The sequence below is a fragment of the Oenanthe melanoleuca genome, chromosome 2 (genome assembly GCF_029582105.1).
Source record: "Oenanthe melanoleuca isolate GR-GAL-2019-014 chromosome 2, OMel1.0, whole genome shotgun sequence".
NCBI lineage: Eukaryota > Metazoa > Chordata > Aves > Passeriformes > Muscicapidae > Oenanthe > Oenanthe melanoleuca.
The window spans coordinates 33,123,495-33,143,853 of NC_079335.1; the positions used below are offsets into that span (position 1 = coordinate 33,123,495).

At 39.9% G+C, this 20,359-nt stretch overlaps 1 protein-coding gene across 1 annotated transcript in view; it reads left to right on the plus strand.

Moving 5' to 3' along the window:
* Positions 1–18,030, plus strand: part of SLCO5A1 (solute carrier organic anion transporter family member 5A1) — a 72,664-nt gene extending 54,634 nt beyond the window's left edge. Inside the window, exons 6-9 of the mRNA XM_056485280.1 lie at positions 1,623–1,782; positions 5,362–5,603; positions 8,782–8,846; positions 10,072–18,030. Of these exons, the coding sequence (XP_056341255.1) occupies positions 1,623–1,782; positions 5,362–5,603; positions 8,782–8,846; positions 10,072–10,514 (910 nt within the window). The 3' untranslated portion in view covers positions 10,515–18,030. The remainder of the gene's footprint in view (positions 1–1,622; positions 1,783–5,361; positions 5,604–8,781; positions 8,847–10,071) is intronic.
* The last annotated feature ends 2,329 nt before the right edge of the window (positions 18,031–20,359 follow it).

Sequence of the window (20,359 nt, forward strand, 5' to 3'; positions counted from 1 at the left end):
CCTGCTCAAGCTGCAGCTTGTTTCTAAAAGTGTACCTTGTTTGTTTATGGAGCAAGAAACAAAACACTCAGAAAGGCTTTGGTTAGCCTCCAACTAAACCATAAAGTGTAATGTAGTTCCAAGAGCTAAATTTGTGTACCTGATTTGTGTGATCAGTAGACAGTCAATAAATATTTGAAAGCTACTTAGTAATATTTAATTGTCTGCAAGATGCACAGCTGGGAAGACAAGCATATTCAGCAAAAGCAAATAGTGGTGTAATAAATACAAGAAAACCAGTCAGGTGGAATGCTCTGAGCAGCAGTCGTGCTGCTGAATGCCACTCACGACAGGAGGTGAGGTGACACACAGCATGGGTGACAGTCACTGTGTGCAGAATGGCTCCTGAGCCCAGCCTCTGGTCTAGTCAGGGGTAGAAGATGGGAGCAGAACAACATTCCTTGTGGTCCCTGGGGTAGCTGGGATGTAGTAAGTCTGCTGCTAGTTGTTTATCTTCACTCTGGCCTTGCCCACACATCACAGACATGAAGCCACCAGCAGTCCTTGTGAGGCTCTGCAGCCATGGCAGTCTGTGTGCATGTGTACAGGATCTTGAGGATGCAACCATAAACCAAATCCAGATTCTGTTCAGCTCCTGCCTGGCTGAGGAGGTGCTGGAATTCCCTGGATATCTACTGATCTGCTCAGAGCAGAGGCACTTGAGGTAGTTTTAAACAGCCATGATCATTGAGCAGTACTGAGAGCAGGGCAAACAAGACAGAACACTTAATTCAGTATTACACTGTAGTGCTCAGTGTGGAGTGGTTGTGCATTCCAGTGTAATTCTCAGACATTAATCATTCTCAGTGTATGTCTCATCAGACAATTCTCAAGGACTACTGAAGTGAAGTGAGCTGCTGTTTGCATTTTGGCCAGAGCCAGACCAAGTGTAGATCTGTGTGGTTTTAAAGAGCCATGTAGGTGCAGGTGTTGAAGCTGCCTTGACTCAAGGATGGGAGAAAAGCATTTGAAATGTGGCCAAATCCATAATGAATTTGAGCTTTGGCTTGATTTTGGGGAATGGTCTAGGGAGCCAGAGTGGTGATTCATTTACAGACATTTAGTAAAAGCACAGCAGTCTTCCACATCTAGAGAGCTTCCTGTAGATTTTACATATTTATATAAGCAATTGTTAAAATAAAGCATTGTTTTCTGAACAGCTGTTGGTATGTGGGAAAAGATGCCTATTATTTCACAGAATCCTTACATCTTGTCATTGAGTCTTTCATTAGTAATCAACAAGAAATTACTGCATTTTAGACTAGACATATAAAATGGTGATGTCTTACTTAATGGAGGAAAAAAAACCCCAGAGTTAAAATATACCTGTTACCTAGCCAAATATTATGTAAATTTTAAACTTTGCTGTTATTTCTTTTATTGTGTTTCTAGTTGATGGCAAGGATGATGACTTGAGTGTTCATCTTTATTGTTTAAGTATTGTTTTAAGTAGAGTTAGCACAGTCTTTGTCTAATAATCACCCCAGTTCCAGAGTTAATGGGTAGGATGTTTGCTCCCTTTGTACAGGAGAATATGGATATCTATGTGTGCTCTACTAGCATGTTCTTTTTCCTTTCTTCAGTCCCACTCTTGCCATGGCCCACAGGAATCTGACTGGAAGCTGCAATGTTAACTGTGGATGTAGGATTCATGAGTACGAGCCTGTCTGTGGATCAGATGGAATAACATATTTTAATCCTTGCCTAGCTGGCTGCATCAGTGGTGGAAACCACAGCACAGGGGTAAGTGCTTCACCCACCATCCACACACAGCCCCTGAGTAGCCCCTTGGGACCAGTGCTGGCCAAAGACTTCTCTGTTCCTAGCTCAAGCATCCCTCCTCTGAGCTTCAGAGATGTTCTCTGCAGGTGACTCATGCATCTCTGAGCCTTTCCATGATTTAAAAGACTGACAGAGCTGTTATTGCACAGTCCCAGCCCACTTCCATTAGTTATGTACCAATGTGAGGTACAAGTTCATTTGTCCTTAATCCTCCAGCTGAGTGAGTGCAAATGCCATGGGATAGGGAGGGTTGGTGTTTCCCATACAGACCCCAAAGACCTTGGTGGCAGTGACCTTCATGCCTGGTATTCCTGCAGGGCTTGGAGAGGGTACCTTGAGTTAGTATCATCTCACTCAGCTTTCTGCCAGCGTAGGCAGCCATGTCATATTGTCTTTCTTCAACCTCAGTCTTACCTTTTAGAGCAGTTTGGGGGTTTTTGTGACTCCTTCTCTGTATTGAAGGAAGAACTTAACTCTTCAGGTAGTTGGAAGTGTTTTAAACTCATATTTAAGTTTAGTTAGGATTTGTTTCAAGTCATTGGTGTTTGTGTCTGCCTCATAATTTTGCCCAAGTAGCTCTTACACCTGCACTGGTACATGGATAGGTCTGTGGTTTGCCTGGCTAGATAAAGACTGCCTATGTATTCTGCTCTTGTAAAACAGTTCAACCAGTCACAGCCTTTTTCTAAACCTCTTTCAGGCTAAATGAAGGTTGTCATCAAACTTATGTAACCAGAACTTAAAAAGATGTTAACAATCCACTTTTTTTCTTGAAAATACATTGCTTGTTACAACCCAGAGTTCCAGTTATGCTGAACTGGAGAAGGACATCCTGCTAGTAAAACCAACAACGGAAATTTGGCAGTTTCCATGACTGGACACAAGAAGACAGTTGAAAAAGTATAATCTGACTTAAGTATCAACAGAGCATTATGGTCATACTAGTTTCCTTAAAAAATGAACTCTTAAATCTTCTGTTACAGAACTGTCCTTTAAAAAAAGATAATTAAGAAAGACAAGAAGTAATGTGTAAACATTGATTTTCTTAGGGCTTGATCGTGCTTTCTAGAAATATTACTTAAAAAGTATCAATCTCCTGATTTGCAGTTGTGAGCCAGCCTGTGGAGCACGAGGCTGTGTTTTCTCAGGTCACCTGGATGATGGTCTGAAAAAGCATGTTCATACATAAATGCCACTGAGAACAGATTAGTTTCCCTTAATTTTTTTTCCTTTTTAGATTATCTTGCTGGTTTTTAGTAGAAAATTGTTTTGACCAATTGGAAAAGCCAGCAGTGTGAGCCTGTGACTAAATTTCGGTGTCTATATAATCTCATTTGTGCTTTGCTGGATTGAGACAGGCTTGATCTTTGTTACATTTCACCTGATGCTGAACTGTCACTATTTATTTATTTAGTAGGGAAATACTCTGGGAGTGTGCTCTTCACTACTGATTTTGAAACATACTATTACATCTTATGATTTAAGAAAAGATGCTTCATGGCCTGAAGTTTTAACTCAGTAGCTGATGATGAATAGAATAGGATTGACATTGCTTGGAAAAGGCATTTTTTGGATTAAATAATCCTTTTTGTATGGTACTTTTAAAAACAACAAATGTAAGTTAGTGCTGCTGTATAACACACAAAATGTTGCTAACATAATATTTGGATTTAAGTTTATAGCATAGAGTGTTTATTTAACCATTTAAAAGTTGAAGTAAGGGGAAAGGATACCAGTGTACAGTTCATACCTGGTTTTTATATGTGTTTATTTATACATATATATATTCCTATACTCTTAGTATTTCTGTCATGCTATGTTTGTCTCTTTAAATACACAGATAGTTTTGCTGGTGATGAACCAAGATTCTGTAGTAAAGAGGTCTAATTTCTCTAGGATTCCTATTTGGCATTTACATTTGAAAGCAATAAGAAGTTTAGGGTGAGGTACTATAGAAAGAAATCAGGTACTCATGTGATGTTAGAGTGGAGTGCTGCCTTGGGAAACCAGAATCATTCTTAGGCTTTGTTTCTAAGCAATGTTGGGCAAGTTCCTGAAACAGAACTTCTCCCCATTGGTCATCAATCTTGTATTCTTCATGTTCTGGATGATGAACATGAGCAACAACCAGAAGTGCCACTTGTAGATGGACTGCCTAAAACTGTATTTGAAGGCATGAAAAGTTACATTTAGAATATATTTAGTTTGGTATAGTTCTGATGAAAAGGATTCCAGTTGTCTCAAATTAATCACCCGTGTTTGTGAAATCTTTGATCTGTTTCAGTTACTACAAAATTGAGATAACATCAATACCTCTTAATTGTTTTGAAGATAAATGACTCCTTTTTGAAAGAGTTAAACTATAATAACGAGTGTTATAGAACATCCAAATGAAATATGAGTCCTTTCATCTTGGTACTGGAACATTCTTAGTCTGAGGAAAAAAACACCTGAAATCACATTTTTAAAGTGGGAGGTAAAATACTGGATAAACACATACATTATTAAGATGTTCAGCTAAATCCCATGGGGAAAAAAGTGTGAGGCCTCATGATAGCATGGATGCAATAAAGATATACATTAAAATTGACAGCCATGAGTTGGATATGTCTTGATGTTTAAGTGCTTAAATTCACTATCTTAAGATGATTTTGTAACTTCTGTGCCTGTGTGCTCCAAGATTTGATGAATGAAAAAACTGAAACAGAAAGCTCCTTCCTGTAACATCACCTATGTCTTGGCCAGTTTATTCTGTAGCCCTGAAATATTCTGATCTGCTGCTCACCCCTTTGCCATACATTAGATGAGAACAGAAGTAGCATAATGTGAAAGCAGGCTATTTCTGATCTGGCTCTTCCTCCCCTTGTTCAAATCACAGTCCCATTTGCCTGTGAAATGCTGCTTCTTTATTCAGTCTCTTTTTCTTAATTTCATTCTCTTTATCCATTCAGGACTCTCTCAGTCAGTCCTCCAGTCTCACTGTTTTAGTCTCTGCTTTCCCTTTATTCTCTGTTTTTCCTTCTGTCCAGATCTACACCGACATCCAGGTGGAGGGTGCTGAGCTTCAAGCATGAAGTGCAGCTTGTTGCTCTTTGGCCAGATCAGGGTAGTCTTCCATTAACATGCAGAAGACACTACCTGAATATGAAAGTCAGCAGCTTGCTGAATTTCAGAATATGGCATTGTCACTGCTGCCTGAAGAGCGTTTCCTCACATTATTTGTATTAGAAGAGAAACAGTATTTTTCTCCAGCCTCCCTGTCAGAAGTGATCAAATTGTTTTGTCAATATTTCCCAAATATATTCCAGATGTTTTTTTGAACTCAGACTAATCAAAGCAATGGAAAGGCATTGTCATCACAGAGCATTCTGACCAGCTTGAAAATTACTTGGAGACAAAACTTTGCTTGTGCTTGGGGTGGTGATGCTAACAGCAGAAGATTCTCAGTTGAGAAGTACCGCAGGACTGTCATCCAATGTCTCTCTGCAGTGTCTTTCTTACATATGTTTTTGACATGGAAATGTTCTTTTTTGTCTGCAGGTCAGAAATTACACAGAGTGTGCCTGTGTGCAGAGTCGCCAGGTGATCACCCCTCCGACAGTGGGCCAGCGCAGCCAGCTCCGGCTGGTGATTGTCAAAACCTACCTGAATGAGAACGGCTACGCCGTGTCCGGCAAGTGTGACCGAACCTGCAACACGCTCATCCCGTTCCTCATCTTCCTCTTCATTGTAACCCTTATAACAGCATGTGCCCAGCCATCAGCAGTCATTGTGACACTCAGGTGAGAGCTCACTTGTGTGTTGTAAGTACTTTTGCTGTGCCTGTCAAGGTTGTGTATCCTTAACAAGTGAATAGAATCCTTGTGTAGCCTTAAAAAGTGAAAGGGCTGTCAGGGATAGGGTGAAATCTGTTTGTATTTAGAGTATGTAATATGATAATCCACTTTAGGAAACATGAAATGCGCAATAAATTCCAGGTGCCATGAAGAGAAAACAAGCAAAACATCATGGAAGAAAATGATTACTCTTGAAAAATTTTCAACCTACTTAGAGCAATTGTTTGGATTTTCAAATGCAAAAGAAAAAAAGTATTTAAAATTACCCTTTTCTCTTTCTTAAAACTGCTCATTCTTGCCACATTCCTAATTTTGAGTCTTCCTTTTTTATCTTCACAAGAATTTTGAACTTGTACTGTAGTAGTGGTGTTACTGTCACTACTCTAAGGAGAGAGAACAGCACAGCCTTTGTAGGAAAAAAGCACTGGCATTTATTTGGCAATTTGAAAAAAAGCATTCATATTTTTGGATTGGCTTTTCCCATCTCTGCCATCTAGTTTGATAAACATAATCGTTCCCTGTAACATCTTTGTCCAATTAAAACATAGTTCCTGTAAGTGAAGTTCTGTTGATTTTTACAGAAAAGTGAGCTGAAAAAATATAATATGGTCTACTGCTAAAATAAATTTATATTTGTTTAGTCTATGTTGCTGCTGTTTAAAGAGAAGGAGGAATTAGAGGAAAATGATATAATTATTTACTAGAATTTACAAAGCATATCGGTAAGCGTTGGCTCTGCTGGTAACAGGAGGACAAAGAATAGTTTAAAGATGTCTGTTTGGTTTGGGATCTGAAGCTGAAGAGCTCAGAGTTGAAGTAAGTTCTTTTCAGATGAAGATGAGTTGGAAGATTTAAAAAAAGAGCAAAATAGTTCAGTTGGAAGGGACCTTTAATGAACATAGAATCATAGAATATGAAGGGGTTTGAAAGGACATTAAAAATTATGTAGTTCCAGCATGCTGTCGTGGACAGGGACAACTTTCCAAGACCAGAGCTCCATCCAGCCTAACCTTGAACTCTTCCAGGAATGGGGCATCCACCACTTCTCTGGGCAATCTGTTCCAGTGCTTCATTGCCCTCACAGTGAAGAATTTTCTCCTAATATCTAATCTAAACCTACTCTCTTTCAGTTTGAAGCCATTGCCCCTTGTCATGTTCCTACATGCTCTGGCAAATACTCTCTCTAATCATCCAGTCCAACTGCCTGACCACAGCAGGACAGAGCAGAAATTAAAACCCTTTAGTGAGGGCATTGTCCAGACACTGACAGGCTTGAGGCATCAACCACCTCTCTAGGAAGGCTCTTCCAGTGTTTGAGGTACTCTTCAGAAGCACACCCAGAATGATCCAGATGCAAATGGGCATCCTGTCCATGAGACTAGGTTAGAGCTGGTCTGAACTAAATCTCTAGAAATGCTTGAAGTGCTTGTGGTATTCATGCCATGTCTCAGCTGAACCTGTTTAGCTGCATTAAGTGCTAACACAGAGACACCTTTTGTCCTGGTATTGTGTAAAATCTGTCTTCAAATTGAGCTTTGTTTTACACTAGTCTCGCACCTTTTATTTCTGTGGGAATGGTCCTCCCAATCAAGCAGAATTTCCTTCTGGTAGTGCTGTCTTTAGAGCTTCACTCTGATATTCTGGGATAAATGTAGGCCCCTCTAAAAATAATAATAGTGGGAAATCTTTGTAATAGGTCATGGAACTTTGCAAAACATGAGGCAGGTCAGGACTTAGCTTTGGTGTCCTTAGACTGAGTTGTGAGCACAGCTGAGAAACCCTCTGCCAGGAATTTCTGTCTCACCTCCTCCAAGGACAGGCACTCTCTTGCTGTCATTTTCTCAGCTCAAGTGCTAAGGTTTATGCAGGAGCCTGCTGCTGACACAGGGAGGACTGTGATGTGTCACATTGAGGAATTTTGCCTTCCGGTTTGCTTTTCAAAAAATCCACAGAATGCATGTAAGGGTCTCTGTTGGGACATTGAAGCCAGGCACTCAGAGCTGGGCATGTCAGAATTGCAGCTGCTCAGCCTTCCCTCAACTATTGTGTGCACACAACCATTATAATATGCAGAGACTTCTGACTTTATTCCCTCTGTCTCTGGATTTCCCACAGGTAAAGTAATAGTAATAAAAAAAATACTGCCCTTGCTTTGCAATTAGCCAAGGCAAATGAAGATTTAATCAATATTGCTGTGAACTTCACAATAGTGAGGTACATTAAGGACATCTCCAACAGGATTTTGTAATGCTCAGTACAAAAAACACATGGACAGTGACACCTGCTGTCCCAAACCACATAGTGTGCTTTGTCGAAGCTCTGTGGCCCAGGTTGGTTCTCCAGCTTTTAATTTCTTGACTTCAAAACTGGATTTCATAGCTGCATCACAGCTTTGAATGCAGACTTTTTGTGTGCTTTTATGGTGTATTTCATTAGAAGCTGTCTGTCTTAAGACCTTTAGATTAAGAATTAAAAGTATTTTTAAATTAGTAGATAATTTGTGGTTTTCTAAAATTGTGGTTGCAGTGTGGAATTTTGTTACTTCATATTTAGTCTTTGTAAGCTTGACATTTTTCCTTTGAAACTACTGGACGGAATCTTGTGTTACTTGAATTGAAAAGGTATTTAAAGAGTCTGGATGTTTGTACTGATATTTTTCCTAAAGTAACTCCAAAGTGCTTATGCTACACAAAGATTTGTTAAATTAAAAAACTGAGTCCAGCCTTCAACAATTTAGTTATCTATTAATTCTAATTTACCTCAGAAATATTAAGAAAAATAAATTAAGATGTATTAAAGAAAAGAAAGCTATCATGAGAAGCCGTAAACATTTTGTGTGGGTTCTCTAAAATTCCTTCATGTGTTTGGATCAAATTCTTCAGGCCTTACACAGGTAAAGAAAGGTCAAAAGGCATGACTGAGTTTTTTGATTAATCAGGTCCATGAGGTGCTGGCTGTATTTTTTCCTGGCAGTAGGAGTTAACAATAGCAGAAGCTAAAGAGAAGAAATTTAGACAAAGATTTTCTATATCTGAGAAGAAAGCTATGGGGTAAAGGCAGAACATACCAGGATGATTGTTGGTTATGACTGTTTCTTCACTGGAGTTTTCTGTTCACCTGCTAGGTCTGTGGAAGATGGGGAGCGACCCTTTGCACTAGGAATGCAGTTTGTTTTATTAAGAACTCTTGGTAAGTTTCACAGTAGCTCAGCATTTCCATAAAGGCCATGTTCAGTTCAGATGCACCATAAAAGTATGAAAATTCCATAAATCTGCAACCAATTGCTTGACTAACTGTATTAGGAACCTAAAATTAATAACTTCTGAAAAGATTGCATCTGAAAATGTGGTTAATTTCCTTTTTTCTGTAACTGACTTTCTAGAACAACATTATTTCACAGAAAGATAATTTTTACAGTTTCAAATTGTAGTTAAAAATCAATAGTTACTAAATATTATTTTATAAGGATTTTTAAGCTTTCAAAACCAGAATTTTGTTGCTTTCCGCAATAATGACAGTTTGTCTAATTTTTAAAATAAGCATTTGTTACTTAATGTCTTAATGTCTTTCTTCAAATATTATTTAATGTCTTTCAAGTGTTTCAAAGAAAAAATGGATAGATGTTGTAAGTGTCTATTTTTCAAAGCATTCTCTTTCAAGCTCTTGAGTTTCTAAAACCCTGCCCATAAAGAACACTCCAGGTGTTCAGCTACTATGAAATACATGACTAGAACAAGCAAGGTCTATTCTAAGAGAATAAGAGAATCCCATAGAGCTGCATCTTCAAGTTTTGTTTGAGGAAGGATGTTTCAATCTCATCTTAAAGATTTTGTACTTCTGGAGAAAGCAGGAGCATTCATTGGACTGGCTGTATTTTTAGCTGCCTTAGAAGCTAAAGTCTGTTTCTTCGGAAGATCTATTCAAAAGGAAATTTATAATCTTAATGGTCTTGCCCCTCACATCTATCTTCTAAAACATTTTGTGATCTTCAGTGCTTTTCCACCTTAATCTAAAAACAGCACCTTTCCCAGCTCATGGGCAAAGGATGTTCAGCAGGTAATGCTATGGAGATAATGTATTTCACCTTCTGTATTCATTTTGGATTTTTTTGGGGGGACACATAATTCAAGAAGAGCTGTCTGGGGACAGCAGATTAAAGTACCTGTTATGAGGTGTTGCTGCCTTGGCTTCTTTGATTTCTCTCCCGTTTGTGGTAGGTTTCATGTGTGGGTTAAATAGTATTATTGAGAAGACTGACTAGCCAGTTTTCCATGTTTTACATTTCATGTGAGAACAGCAGTGTAGAAATCTGAAAAATGTTCAAGCTACACTCTTTGGCTGGGGCATATAGTTTCTGTAGAAGTTTTCCACAATAAGCTAACACATATTATTTCTCTTGCTATTTTTGTTCCAGCTTACATTCCCACTCCAATTTATTTTGGGGCTGTTATTGACACCACGTGCATGCTTTGGCAGCAGGATTGCGGCGTACAAGGATCTTGTTGGGAATACGATGTCACCTCGTTTCGTTTTGTCTACTTCGGGTTGGCAGCTGCTCTCAAGTTTGTGGGATTCTTTTTTATTTTCCTGGCCTGGTATTCCATAAAGTGCAAAGAAGAACAACTGCAGAGACAGAGTTGGAGGGCTTCGCCGGTGAACACTGTGAGTGAGATGGTTGGACAAGCTGGACCCCAACAAAACTATGCACGGACTAGATCCTGCCCTACCTTCAGTTCCCAAGGAGACATCAGTGTGGCACAAGGAATGAACTGCTTAGCACAGACCTACCCTGGCCCTTTTTCAGAAGCAATAAATTCCTCAAATGAAAATGCATTGGAAGAAGTTGTTGAGATATAGACCCCTGGCTTGGTAATGTAATATTTAGTTTTGTTGGTTGACTTAGTTACGGCGCCTTGTAAAACACCTGTGCCTTCTATTTTTAATCTAAATGTAACACGTGATAAAACCAACAAAGCTTGATGCAAACAACCATAATATGTTCCTGAGGGCTGGATACCTCAAACCAACCCAAGTTCTTATTTCTCCCCTCCTGACGATGGAGTTTTAAAAATTGTGTTTGTAATTATTTCAGATGTGTCCATTAAATGTCCATGCTCTGATCTAATATCATTGTAAAGTTGAGGTGTTACAAACAGCAGAAGTCAGTGGAAGAGTGACAAAAATTCATATTGTTGATGTCTAGACTCACAAAAATGCTTAAATGTATTGTCAACTTCATATCCGCAAATTGTATTTTTAAGAGATGAGTAATTACTGTGAGTTCTGCTACAAAGCACAACCTATTTAAACTATGCAACTTCTTTGGATAATTGTATGTGCAGCAAATTAAGTTTAAAGCTTGCTTTTAAAGACATTACTGCAACTGAATTTGAAAGGGGCTATTTTCAGGCGTGTTCATTAAATTAAAAAATAACATAAAGTTTAAAGTACTGTTAATAACATGTCAAGCCATACAAGATTTATGCATCAGGTAACGTTTGCAAATGTTGAGTTGTAACATCTTTATCCTGTCAAAAGGTGCATTAATTTTCACTTGATGGGATGTAGTCATTCTTCACAAAGTATATAGAATACTATAATACTTGAAGTAAAAAACTTCAGTATTGGTTTATAGTAACATTAAGATGTAGAAATCATACACACATACCAGAGCAGATACGTGCATATTTCTGCAATGTTATTTGGGTGGCTGTTACTAGCACCAAGTCCATACTTTCCTGAAGAAGAAAACAGCTGGGTATAACTTGACAGGAAGTTTGGCTGTCCTTCAGAACTGCATGCCAGTCTAGTTCAGCTTCAGTGGGAAGGTCCTGAGGGAGAGCCTTGTCTGGTGCTGGGACCTGGCGGGTCCCTGGCAGCCAGCAGCAGCAGAGCTCAGGCTGCAGGAGGGAGCAGAGCAGCCTGCCCACCGTGGTGCCAGCCGGGAGGCTCTCCCTGCTCTCCTGGCACCCAGGACAGCTGGGAGGGGAGGGCTGGTGACACCCAGCACTGGGCAGCCAGGTGGGACAGGCATGCAGCTCCTGGCTGTGTGGTTTGTCCCACATGTCTGCCTTTGCTTCCCTCAGCTTCACTGGAAGCTCCTGTGAAGCCAAAGGGTGAGTTTGTCTCTCCTTTGGCCCTCCGGGTGAAGGGCTAAGAATAGAAATAGAAATTACTGGTGAGTGTGGACTCACAGGACATGATGTGGCCTTTGTTTGTTCCAAATTACTGTAGTGTGTTCTCTCCCTGGGAGATGCTGAGACTTTCCAGTCAAACGTGCTTGGCATTTCATTTTTTGCTCTGGAGGCTTTGTAGTGCCATGCTCACAAGGTACTAATGATGTCTCAAAGGGCAGAAAATTATGTCAGTTGGACACTGGCAAGTCAAGGCTGTATTGGGCCCTGCAGGGGAACTCTTAGAAGTGTAAGAAATTAAAAAGCAGTCTTCTAAGAGGACTCAGTGATAGTCTGGTTTGGATTTTGCAGAGTAGAGAACTTGTGTGCAAAGGAAAGAGCAGAGCTTCTACATATTTTTGAAGAGAGTTATTCCTGATTTGATTTTTCACTTTAGAACATATATATTGATCAAACACTATATGGAACCAAGTCCTTGAAAATAAAGGCAGTACTCTCCTTGGCATCCATTGAGTTGTCCTGGGAAGAGTAGATTTCCCTCTCTGCCTTTGCCAAATGCCTTTTGTCATCACCTGGATCCTCTTGACCAGCACATGGGACTACCCATGGGGCTGCTTATTTCAGAATGTCTCAGTCCATTTATGTAGTTTGTAACAATTCTTACTCTTCCTGTCTGAAAACTCTGATTCTTCTACCCCAAACCTAGAGAAATATTGTTTTGATCTCTTCCTGCTATTCTGTCCATATTAACAGCTTTTTTTGGTTAAGTGTGAGAATGTCTTTTCCTCTTATGCAGCCACCAGATACAATGTGTCCTCAGTCATCACACACTTTCTGTGATAACTGGGTCCTACACTTCTTGTCCTGAGAAATAGATTTCCTTGGCTCAAAGGTGTTTGATATATATGCTGTAGGAGATCGGCGTAGATGATAAAAATGTTTCTTTTTCTTCAGTCTCAAATGCTTGTTGCACCAAGAATTTTCTACCATTGCAAAAAATGGCAAAGTAATAGGACAAAGTGTAATTGCAGCCTAGCACTCATCCATTTTTATCACTTCCCCATTTTAATCATCACAGGGAGAAGTGAAGAGTGACAATCTTTTCAAATACCTCAGAAACAGAGCATTTAGGGAATTGTAAAAGGCTGAAGATTCATCATCTATCCTGATCTCTTATATTTCATGCCTTGTGTGCTTCTATTTCATACAAAAACCAAGGGAGAGCAGATTAGGAGTGTCAGGAACTAATGGCACTAAACCAAAGAATGGGAGTGATAAAAAGTGGCACTTCTGCAGCTGCTGGTGTTTCTGAACTTTCAGGAGATTTCAGAGCTTGTTGCAATGAAGACTGTCTACTTTTTAGGTTATCCTGACCCTTCAACTTACAAGAACATTCAGATTTCCTAAACGATTGAAAAAGTGGAATGTAGAAAGAAAGATGTTAATTTCAGAAATACTGAAGCCTTCTTTACACACTTTCAATTTTAATTTTTAATTATAAATTAAATTTTAATTTTTCTTTGAGAATTATATGCAAAACAAAATGTAATTCCTTACTTTTCAAACAAATTTTTTCCTAGTTTTGGGTATAGATAATTTTGGCAGTGTAAATAAATTTCTATAAAATCAATTAAGCATCCTCTGAAAGAAAGCAAGCCCAAACTCTGGCCAGTTTTTGATTATTTCCTGAAGGAGGGTTTCTCATGAGTAATCTATAATAGTCTAAACTAAGCCAATAAAGGTATGCAGGGGAAACACATTCACTCCCTAGAAGTGTCAGTTGCAGCATTGTCATTGACTGGTGTATGGGCTGAGACCTGCTGAACAAACACTGTGCTCTGAGGCTGTCATTGCTGGAGGAAGCAGCATCTCCAGACATTGAGTGCACCCCTAGCAGTGATCATGGTCAACACATGGTGCTAAACCAACTTTACAGGAACTAAAAAAGAACTTTGCCTGTCATCCAGTGAAGGGGCTGTTTTCCTACTGTGAGATCCTCTCACCATAGAACATAAAATTCCATCAAGCTGTAATTCTTGCTGCCTTCCCTCTCTGTCCCTGAACACAGAAGGTTTGGTAGCAGTGAATACAAGGAGAGGTGAAGCAGGTCCTGCTCACCACAGGCTGCTGTTGGTAGCAAACCCAAGTCACCTGCAGCTTATAGCCAGTGATAACATGGAGCAGCAACATCTGGTGATGGTGAAAGTGCCACCATGCCCTCATAGGGACAGACTAACTCCCTCTTCTACCACTTAATTCTGTTTTAGAGTGGGGAACATGAGAGAAGAAGTAGCCCAAATATATGGACTTGAGTGAAAAGGTTAATTGTCCCTTCTTAGCCTCCCATTAACCCTTGTTTCCTCAAAAAGGAAAGAACTTCAGAATGGATGCAGCCATGGCCATGGGTGATTATGAATGCAGCACCCTCAGGAGATAATTTGTAGATCTTTGCAGGGCTGGAATAATTTGGAAGAGTTAGACTCGCCATGTTTCCAATTTTAGTCAGAAGCCCTCTGGTTTTGGTTCCCTTTCTTCCCCTTGATAAAATATGGTATAATTTGGAACCAATGACATTTTATAGCCTTTCAGTACAGTGTGAGCACCTTTGAATATTATGGTTCAATTTGTATTTATTTGGAAACTTTCAGTCCTTTGGTCAGCCTATATATCTTTAAAAGTGCATGTAGTAACATGCAGTTCTTCAGAACTTACGTAAGTGGAGGCACAAATCTCCTACTAAGTATTAGAAATGTACATTTGAAAGGTCCTAAATTAATTGCAAACAATTAATTACTTGAATATAGTGTTTTCAAAAATACATATTTTTTAATATTGCTTATTAATTTGTAGTATTAGCTATTCATTCATTATGGTTCTGATCCAGCAGAACACTTAAATATGTGAGTAAATTTATATATTTAAGTAATGCACTTGAAAATAATGCACATATGTGTGGGACTGAATCCTGTCTGCATTGAAAAAAAAATTCCTTTATCCAAAGAGTATTTCTATGATGAGTGCTTCCCCCATGGATTCAGTGATAATTGTAACCAGACTAGCACAAAGTAGTGCTTGAGTTCTCTCCTGTGGCATTCAGGTGTGGCTACTTACATATCCAGCAATGGAGGCACGCTGTCATTTTCACATAGAATTCAAATTCAAAATATTTTGCGGGAATGGTTTAAGATTCAGTCTTGCTCTTCCTGCCATTCACTTACTTTATGAATTTCTGTCTGAAAACCTGTGTTGCATGGGAGATAGATTAAATAAAGGCATCCTTCTGACCTTAGAGCCAATGAAATTGCTCAGGTAATGCTGTAGACTCGAATTGTGCCCTTGCACAGAATTTACACCTCGAGGTTCAGATGACAAGTTGTCAGTATCCCGCACAAATGGAACAGTGGAACCTGCTCAGTGGAATTTCAGAGAGCATGTCTGGGACAGGGGTCAGCACCCTCTGCACTCTTCTTGTAGGTTCTCCCCCAAAATGCCTGAATAATTGCTGCCTTACTGCTCTTTTCTGTGCATGTGATACCACAGCTCTTCATGGTGTTATATTGACATAAAACTGATGATGATAAATAGGCCCAAAGTGTCTTACTGCTATTTTGGAGCCACATTCTTGGCCTCACCAGTCCAATGTTGGAGCTGAAGAGCTAGGCCATACCTTGTGTTGGAAGTTAACAAGCTGGTGCTTTAGCAAGTGTGTGTGAACTAGGGAATATCAAGCTTGTTTAACTTTTATACTCTATTCACTCTATTACTACTCTTTTTGGAGGTGGAAGACAAAAACTTCCTAAGCAGGTTTATCTTTTTCTGTTTTCTCATAGTGTGTCTCTTACAGTAGCTTAGGAGATGCCATGCTGCATGCTTCAGAATCTGGCTTCCCCCAGCTGAAGCCATCCAGCTGTGGTTGCTTTCCAGGGGCTCTAAACACCTGGTAACAGAGATTTACCAGGACTGTGACCTGCATAGTCATTGCTTTGGACAGTGTTTGCTACCTATAGATTAAACCTGTAATCAACACATTTCAGGTTCTTCACATATTGGACTTGATGCTTTGAATGTTTTCATCACTTCAGAGTGCTTAGAAGATGGGCAGTCAATATCATGGTGGTAGATGTATTCTTTGGTAGGGAATTAGGGCTTTCTTCTTTTTTCTTTTCTTGTTTTCTTCTTTTTTTTTTTTTTTTTCCTTGTTTGACAAATAGCAATTAAAAAAGATTGCATGTAAACATTGTCACAGAGTAGAGATGTGGAGCCTTCAGTGTGAGGATGGGGTATGGGCAGGGTTCACATGATTTGTCCCATTTATACTGAATATCACTTATATATGTTACTTTGTGGCCAAAGGTTCAAAAGCCTACCTGATCCTTAGGAAGGAAGTTTTTCCTATATTTTCCTCATAATTTGTTGTGTAAATTAAGGAGGAAAGTTAATACTACCCATGTCCCGTGGCCATATCCATTACATTAAACTGCAGTTAGTAACTACAATTACTAATTTTAGCAGTCACCCCTCCACTCCTTCAATTCAGCTATTTTTTTTGTTAATACAGCCTCTTAAACACAGATGTAGCTCTGCAATTTCAAAGTTGCTCCAAAGTCTTCTTGACTTCAAGTGTTACAGAATAGATGCTTATTTATCTGGGTTCCATTCTACTCTTCTAATTATTGCATTATCCATTGTGTGTATTGTATTTTTTTATTTTTTCAGTTTCAAACAGTGGTCACAATGTTATTCTGTAAGAATGTTTTGTTCATTATATAGAATAGGTAAAAAGCTGTGGAATTAATGAAGGGCTACAAAAAGCATCCAAAATGTTGTTCACCTTGAGGAAGGGTGAGACAGCTTGATAATCTCTGGACAAAAGACTAAACAACACTGTGGTGCTAATAGGTACTGAAGTATTTTATGATGTATTCACTTTGACTTAAATGACATATTCAAGGCATGTCAATGATGCAACTGCATGTGTTTCTGTTCCAGAAGTCTGGACTGCTCTGACAAAGACAGTGTTTGTAGTTCCTGGTGGGCCAATTCCAACCTAGCTCTTCTGTGGGAAAGTAGTTTCAGGAGTCTGTGTAGGATTTGGCTCAGCACTATTAGGTAAAGTCAAAGCTGCACAGACCACAGAAGTCTTATGTAGAATGTATTCAGCCTGCTGTAGCAAGTTACTTTAGTTGCTTTGCTTAAGCAGGAGCTAAAAATAAATTCTGTAGTAATGTCAAGAAACACTGGGCTAAATTCTGGAACCACTTAACCAAATAATATTAGCAAGCATTTGAAGTAAAATGAGGATTGAGATCTGAAATATGAATGTTCTTTCATGGAATACTAGAAAGAGAGGGGTAGAATAAGAGCAAATTCTGTCTCATGGAAAGGAAAAAGGCCAAATCTGGTTGACTTTAAAGTGAGCTATGATTTACAAAAGGGGGGTTTTGTTTTAAAATCTTGAAGACAAAATTTCTGTTTTGAATTCTGAACCGTTTTTTGTTTGTGTTACTGTGCCCAGGCTGCTCATGCAGGGCAGGTGTCTGTGTTCTAAATAGCACTGAAAGCACTAATAGCACTGATCACTCTTCTGACCAACAGGCCAGAAGTTTTGCCTCTGTAGCAAACTCCATATTTGAAAACTTGGAGGGAAATTTCCAAACAAAACAAAACAAATATGTACAAAATGATCCAAAGCTGAGTTTCAATAAAGAAAAGAAAACGTTGTGTCAGTGAGATCCACAGTTGAGTGGAGGCTTTCCTGAAAGAAGACTTGCTCTTTTCACCAGCTGAGCACATGGGAGTTTGGCCCCTGGCTGCAGTGCATACCTCTCTCTACCAAATGATTTGTGCAGAACAGCAACAGTCTCAGTAGTATTGTAGGAGCATGGAGTGGGCACACTGCCTGTAACTGTTTAGTTTTTTAAAAACTCATTATTAAGCAAATATGTAGAGTATTAAGGAAATTTGTAGAGTATGTCTGACGGTATGAGTGTGTGGGTGCTGTGCTGTGGTAAAAAGAGAATAATTGGTTTATGCTGGGTATTTTTGCATACTTTAGGCTCCTGTATGTTTTTTTTTTTTTTCTTTTTAATTTATATTTATTTCTCAGCAGAGCTTAGAGTAATTTTAAAGTTATATAACCCATGATTTAATGAAATCTGCTGTCAGCATCTGTTGTAAACACGTGTTTACAAAACAAACTCTTGAATACTTGATACTTGGAAATAAAAAATAGCATATCACGTGTGTTGATTGGGTCCAGATTCTCTCTGATTTCAAAGTAAGACTTATATGTTTTCATTTCCAATACATATAACCACACAAAAAAGCATCTTTCAGATCCCCCTGCACGTCACGAGTGTCCAAGACCAGAGCTGTTAAAGCAAGGAAGGTGGATGAAATTGGATTTGTGGCGCATCTCGGGTGCTGTGGCTGTCAAAGACTGAGGAGATGCAGCGCTGGGAGCCCAGGGAGGGATGCAGGCTCCAGGAGAGGCGCCTGTGGCTGGCTCTGCACTGACACCTGCTGCCCGAGCTCCTGCAGACACACTGCAGGCACTCCCAGGCTGTGGCTGCATCCCCTCAGGTGTGGCACTACTTCTGAAATTACTCTCTGGCTTCTACCCTATTTGCTGCACATCGGTTCTCGCTGAAAAATGATAGAGCACACAAACAGGATTGGGTTTTGCTGAAACTAAGGGAAGAAGTTTGTTACAGCATCACATGTACCCAGGTACCCACTGCTGCTCAGGGCTCAAGTCTAGTCCTGGGGTCCTGGGCAGATCCTCCTTGGACAAGGCTGCTGCACCTCTTGGCTTCTCAGCCCTGACTGTTTTACACAGATCCTCTCTGACTGCTTGTGTAACTTCAGTGTAGACAGCTGCAGGCATCTCAAGGAATTTTAGTTGGGAGAATGGAAGTGGTCTGTCCTCAGACCTGTGCTCCAAAATACCTTCCCTCAACTGAACTGCAGAATAATGCTCTGATCCAAATGTTTGTTAGATTGATGACTGATTGATTGTTTTTGCAAAGCTACTAGTGTGCATTTACCTTACTAAGAACAGGATTCACCTGCTGGTAACAGCTCTAAGCCATGTCCCTGCCCTTGGTGGGGGTTAGACCCAGATGATTTTTAAGGCCTCTTCTGAACAAAGCCATTCTGTGATTCTATGTCTAGTTCTGGAACTGAAGCACTACACATCTTTGCTCTTCTGCAGTGCTTTCAATTCCTAGGCTGTCTCAGAAGGTGTCTCACACTGTCCAAGGATGTGAGAAATACTGGCTGCCTTATCTTAAATTCCAGATGAAACTTTTTACATAACACTGCTACCTTCCAAAGACATGCAAGTTTTAAAGTTCTTCCTGTCCATCTCCAGGGCCCTTCAGAAAGGAACTCTCTACTGCTTTCAGAATAGACACATCTCTACTCTTCTGCAGATCACAAAAAGCCACAAAGGTCATCCTCTTGGCTGTCCCCCATGTGAGGAGCACTTGCCAGATTTAGGCACTTGCTTCATTCCTGAGCTTGCACCTGCCTGTCACAGCTTCCTGAAAGCTTCCTGACAGTCATACCATGTGCTGCTCATGGACTTGACTGCCTCAGCTATGGGACAAGAAGTACTGTGCAGAAAGAAGTACAAAACAAATTGGGATAGCAACACACTGCTTAGGCTGCATACATAGAGATATAACAGATTTTGGCCTCTTTAACTCGGTTTAGTTTTACATTTGGTGTATGTTTCCAAGAGAGCAAGGATCAGAGCTCATTGCTGTCTCTACCTCTTGCCTACAGAATGAGTGTGCTTTATACTTTCTTTCCTCCACACTCCTATAACAGACTCTTAGAAAAGGCTCTCACCTGATTTAGAAGATAGGGCACTGTTTAGCTGATAGTTTAGATGATAGAATACTGTCCTAGAAGAAGGAAGGATACAGCTTTCATTTCCTGAATGAGTACTTTAAGCTCTTAGTTAAGGAGGAAGGACAAGCTGGGTGAATTGATGGACCGCACTGGTGCACCATTCCCTTCTCGATCTCAGCCCCTGCATTAAAGCACCTTGCTTGGTTCTTTCAAAGAACTGTACTTTCAAAGCAAGCAGGACACATTGTTGGTGCTGGATAATTCCCTGCACAAAGAGGCAAGAGGTTTTTCTGGGGGACCTTGTTTCAATTTGCCTTTGTCCTTCAAGTCCTCCCAAACTCGCTGGCTCAGCCTGCTCCGCACCCTGCTTTGGGATGCATCCTGTGCTTGCTACTGTGCTTTCAGGGCAGACTTCTCTCAGGGCTCTATCTGACATTGCAGGGACTGCTCCTTGAACACTTGGGTTCATCCACTTCCCTGATGCTTGCAAACATCACCTGTAACTTCATGTCTGCAGGACCATCAGAGTCCCAAGACTGTGTAAAAGAAAGAAGAGTTCAAGATTGAGAGGCTGAGTTTAGGTATGAAAGTAGTCTTATTCACAGGCCATCAAACAAGCATAGAGTTCATGTAAGAGAGAGTTTACCCTGAAAACTAAATTCTTTTTTCATACTGACTCTTGTACAAGGAGACACAAATCCTGACTAGGGT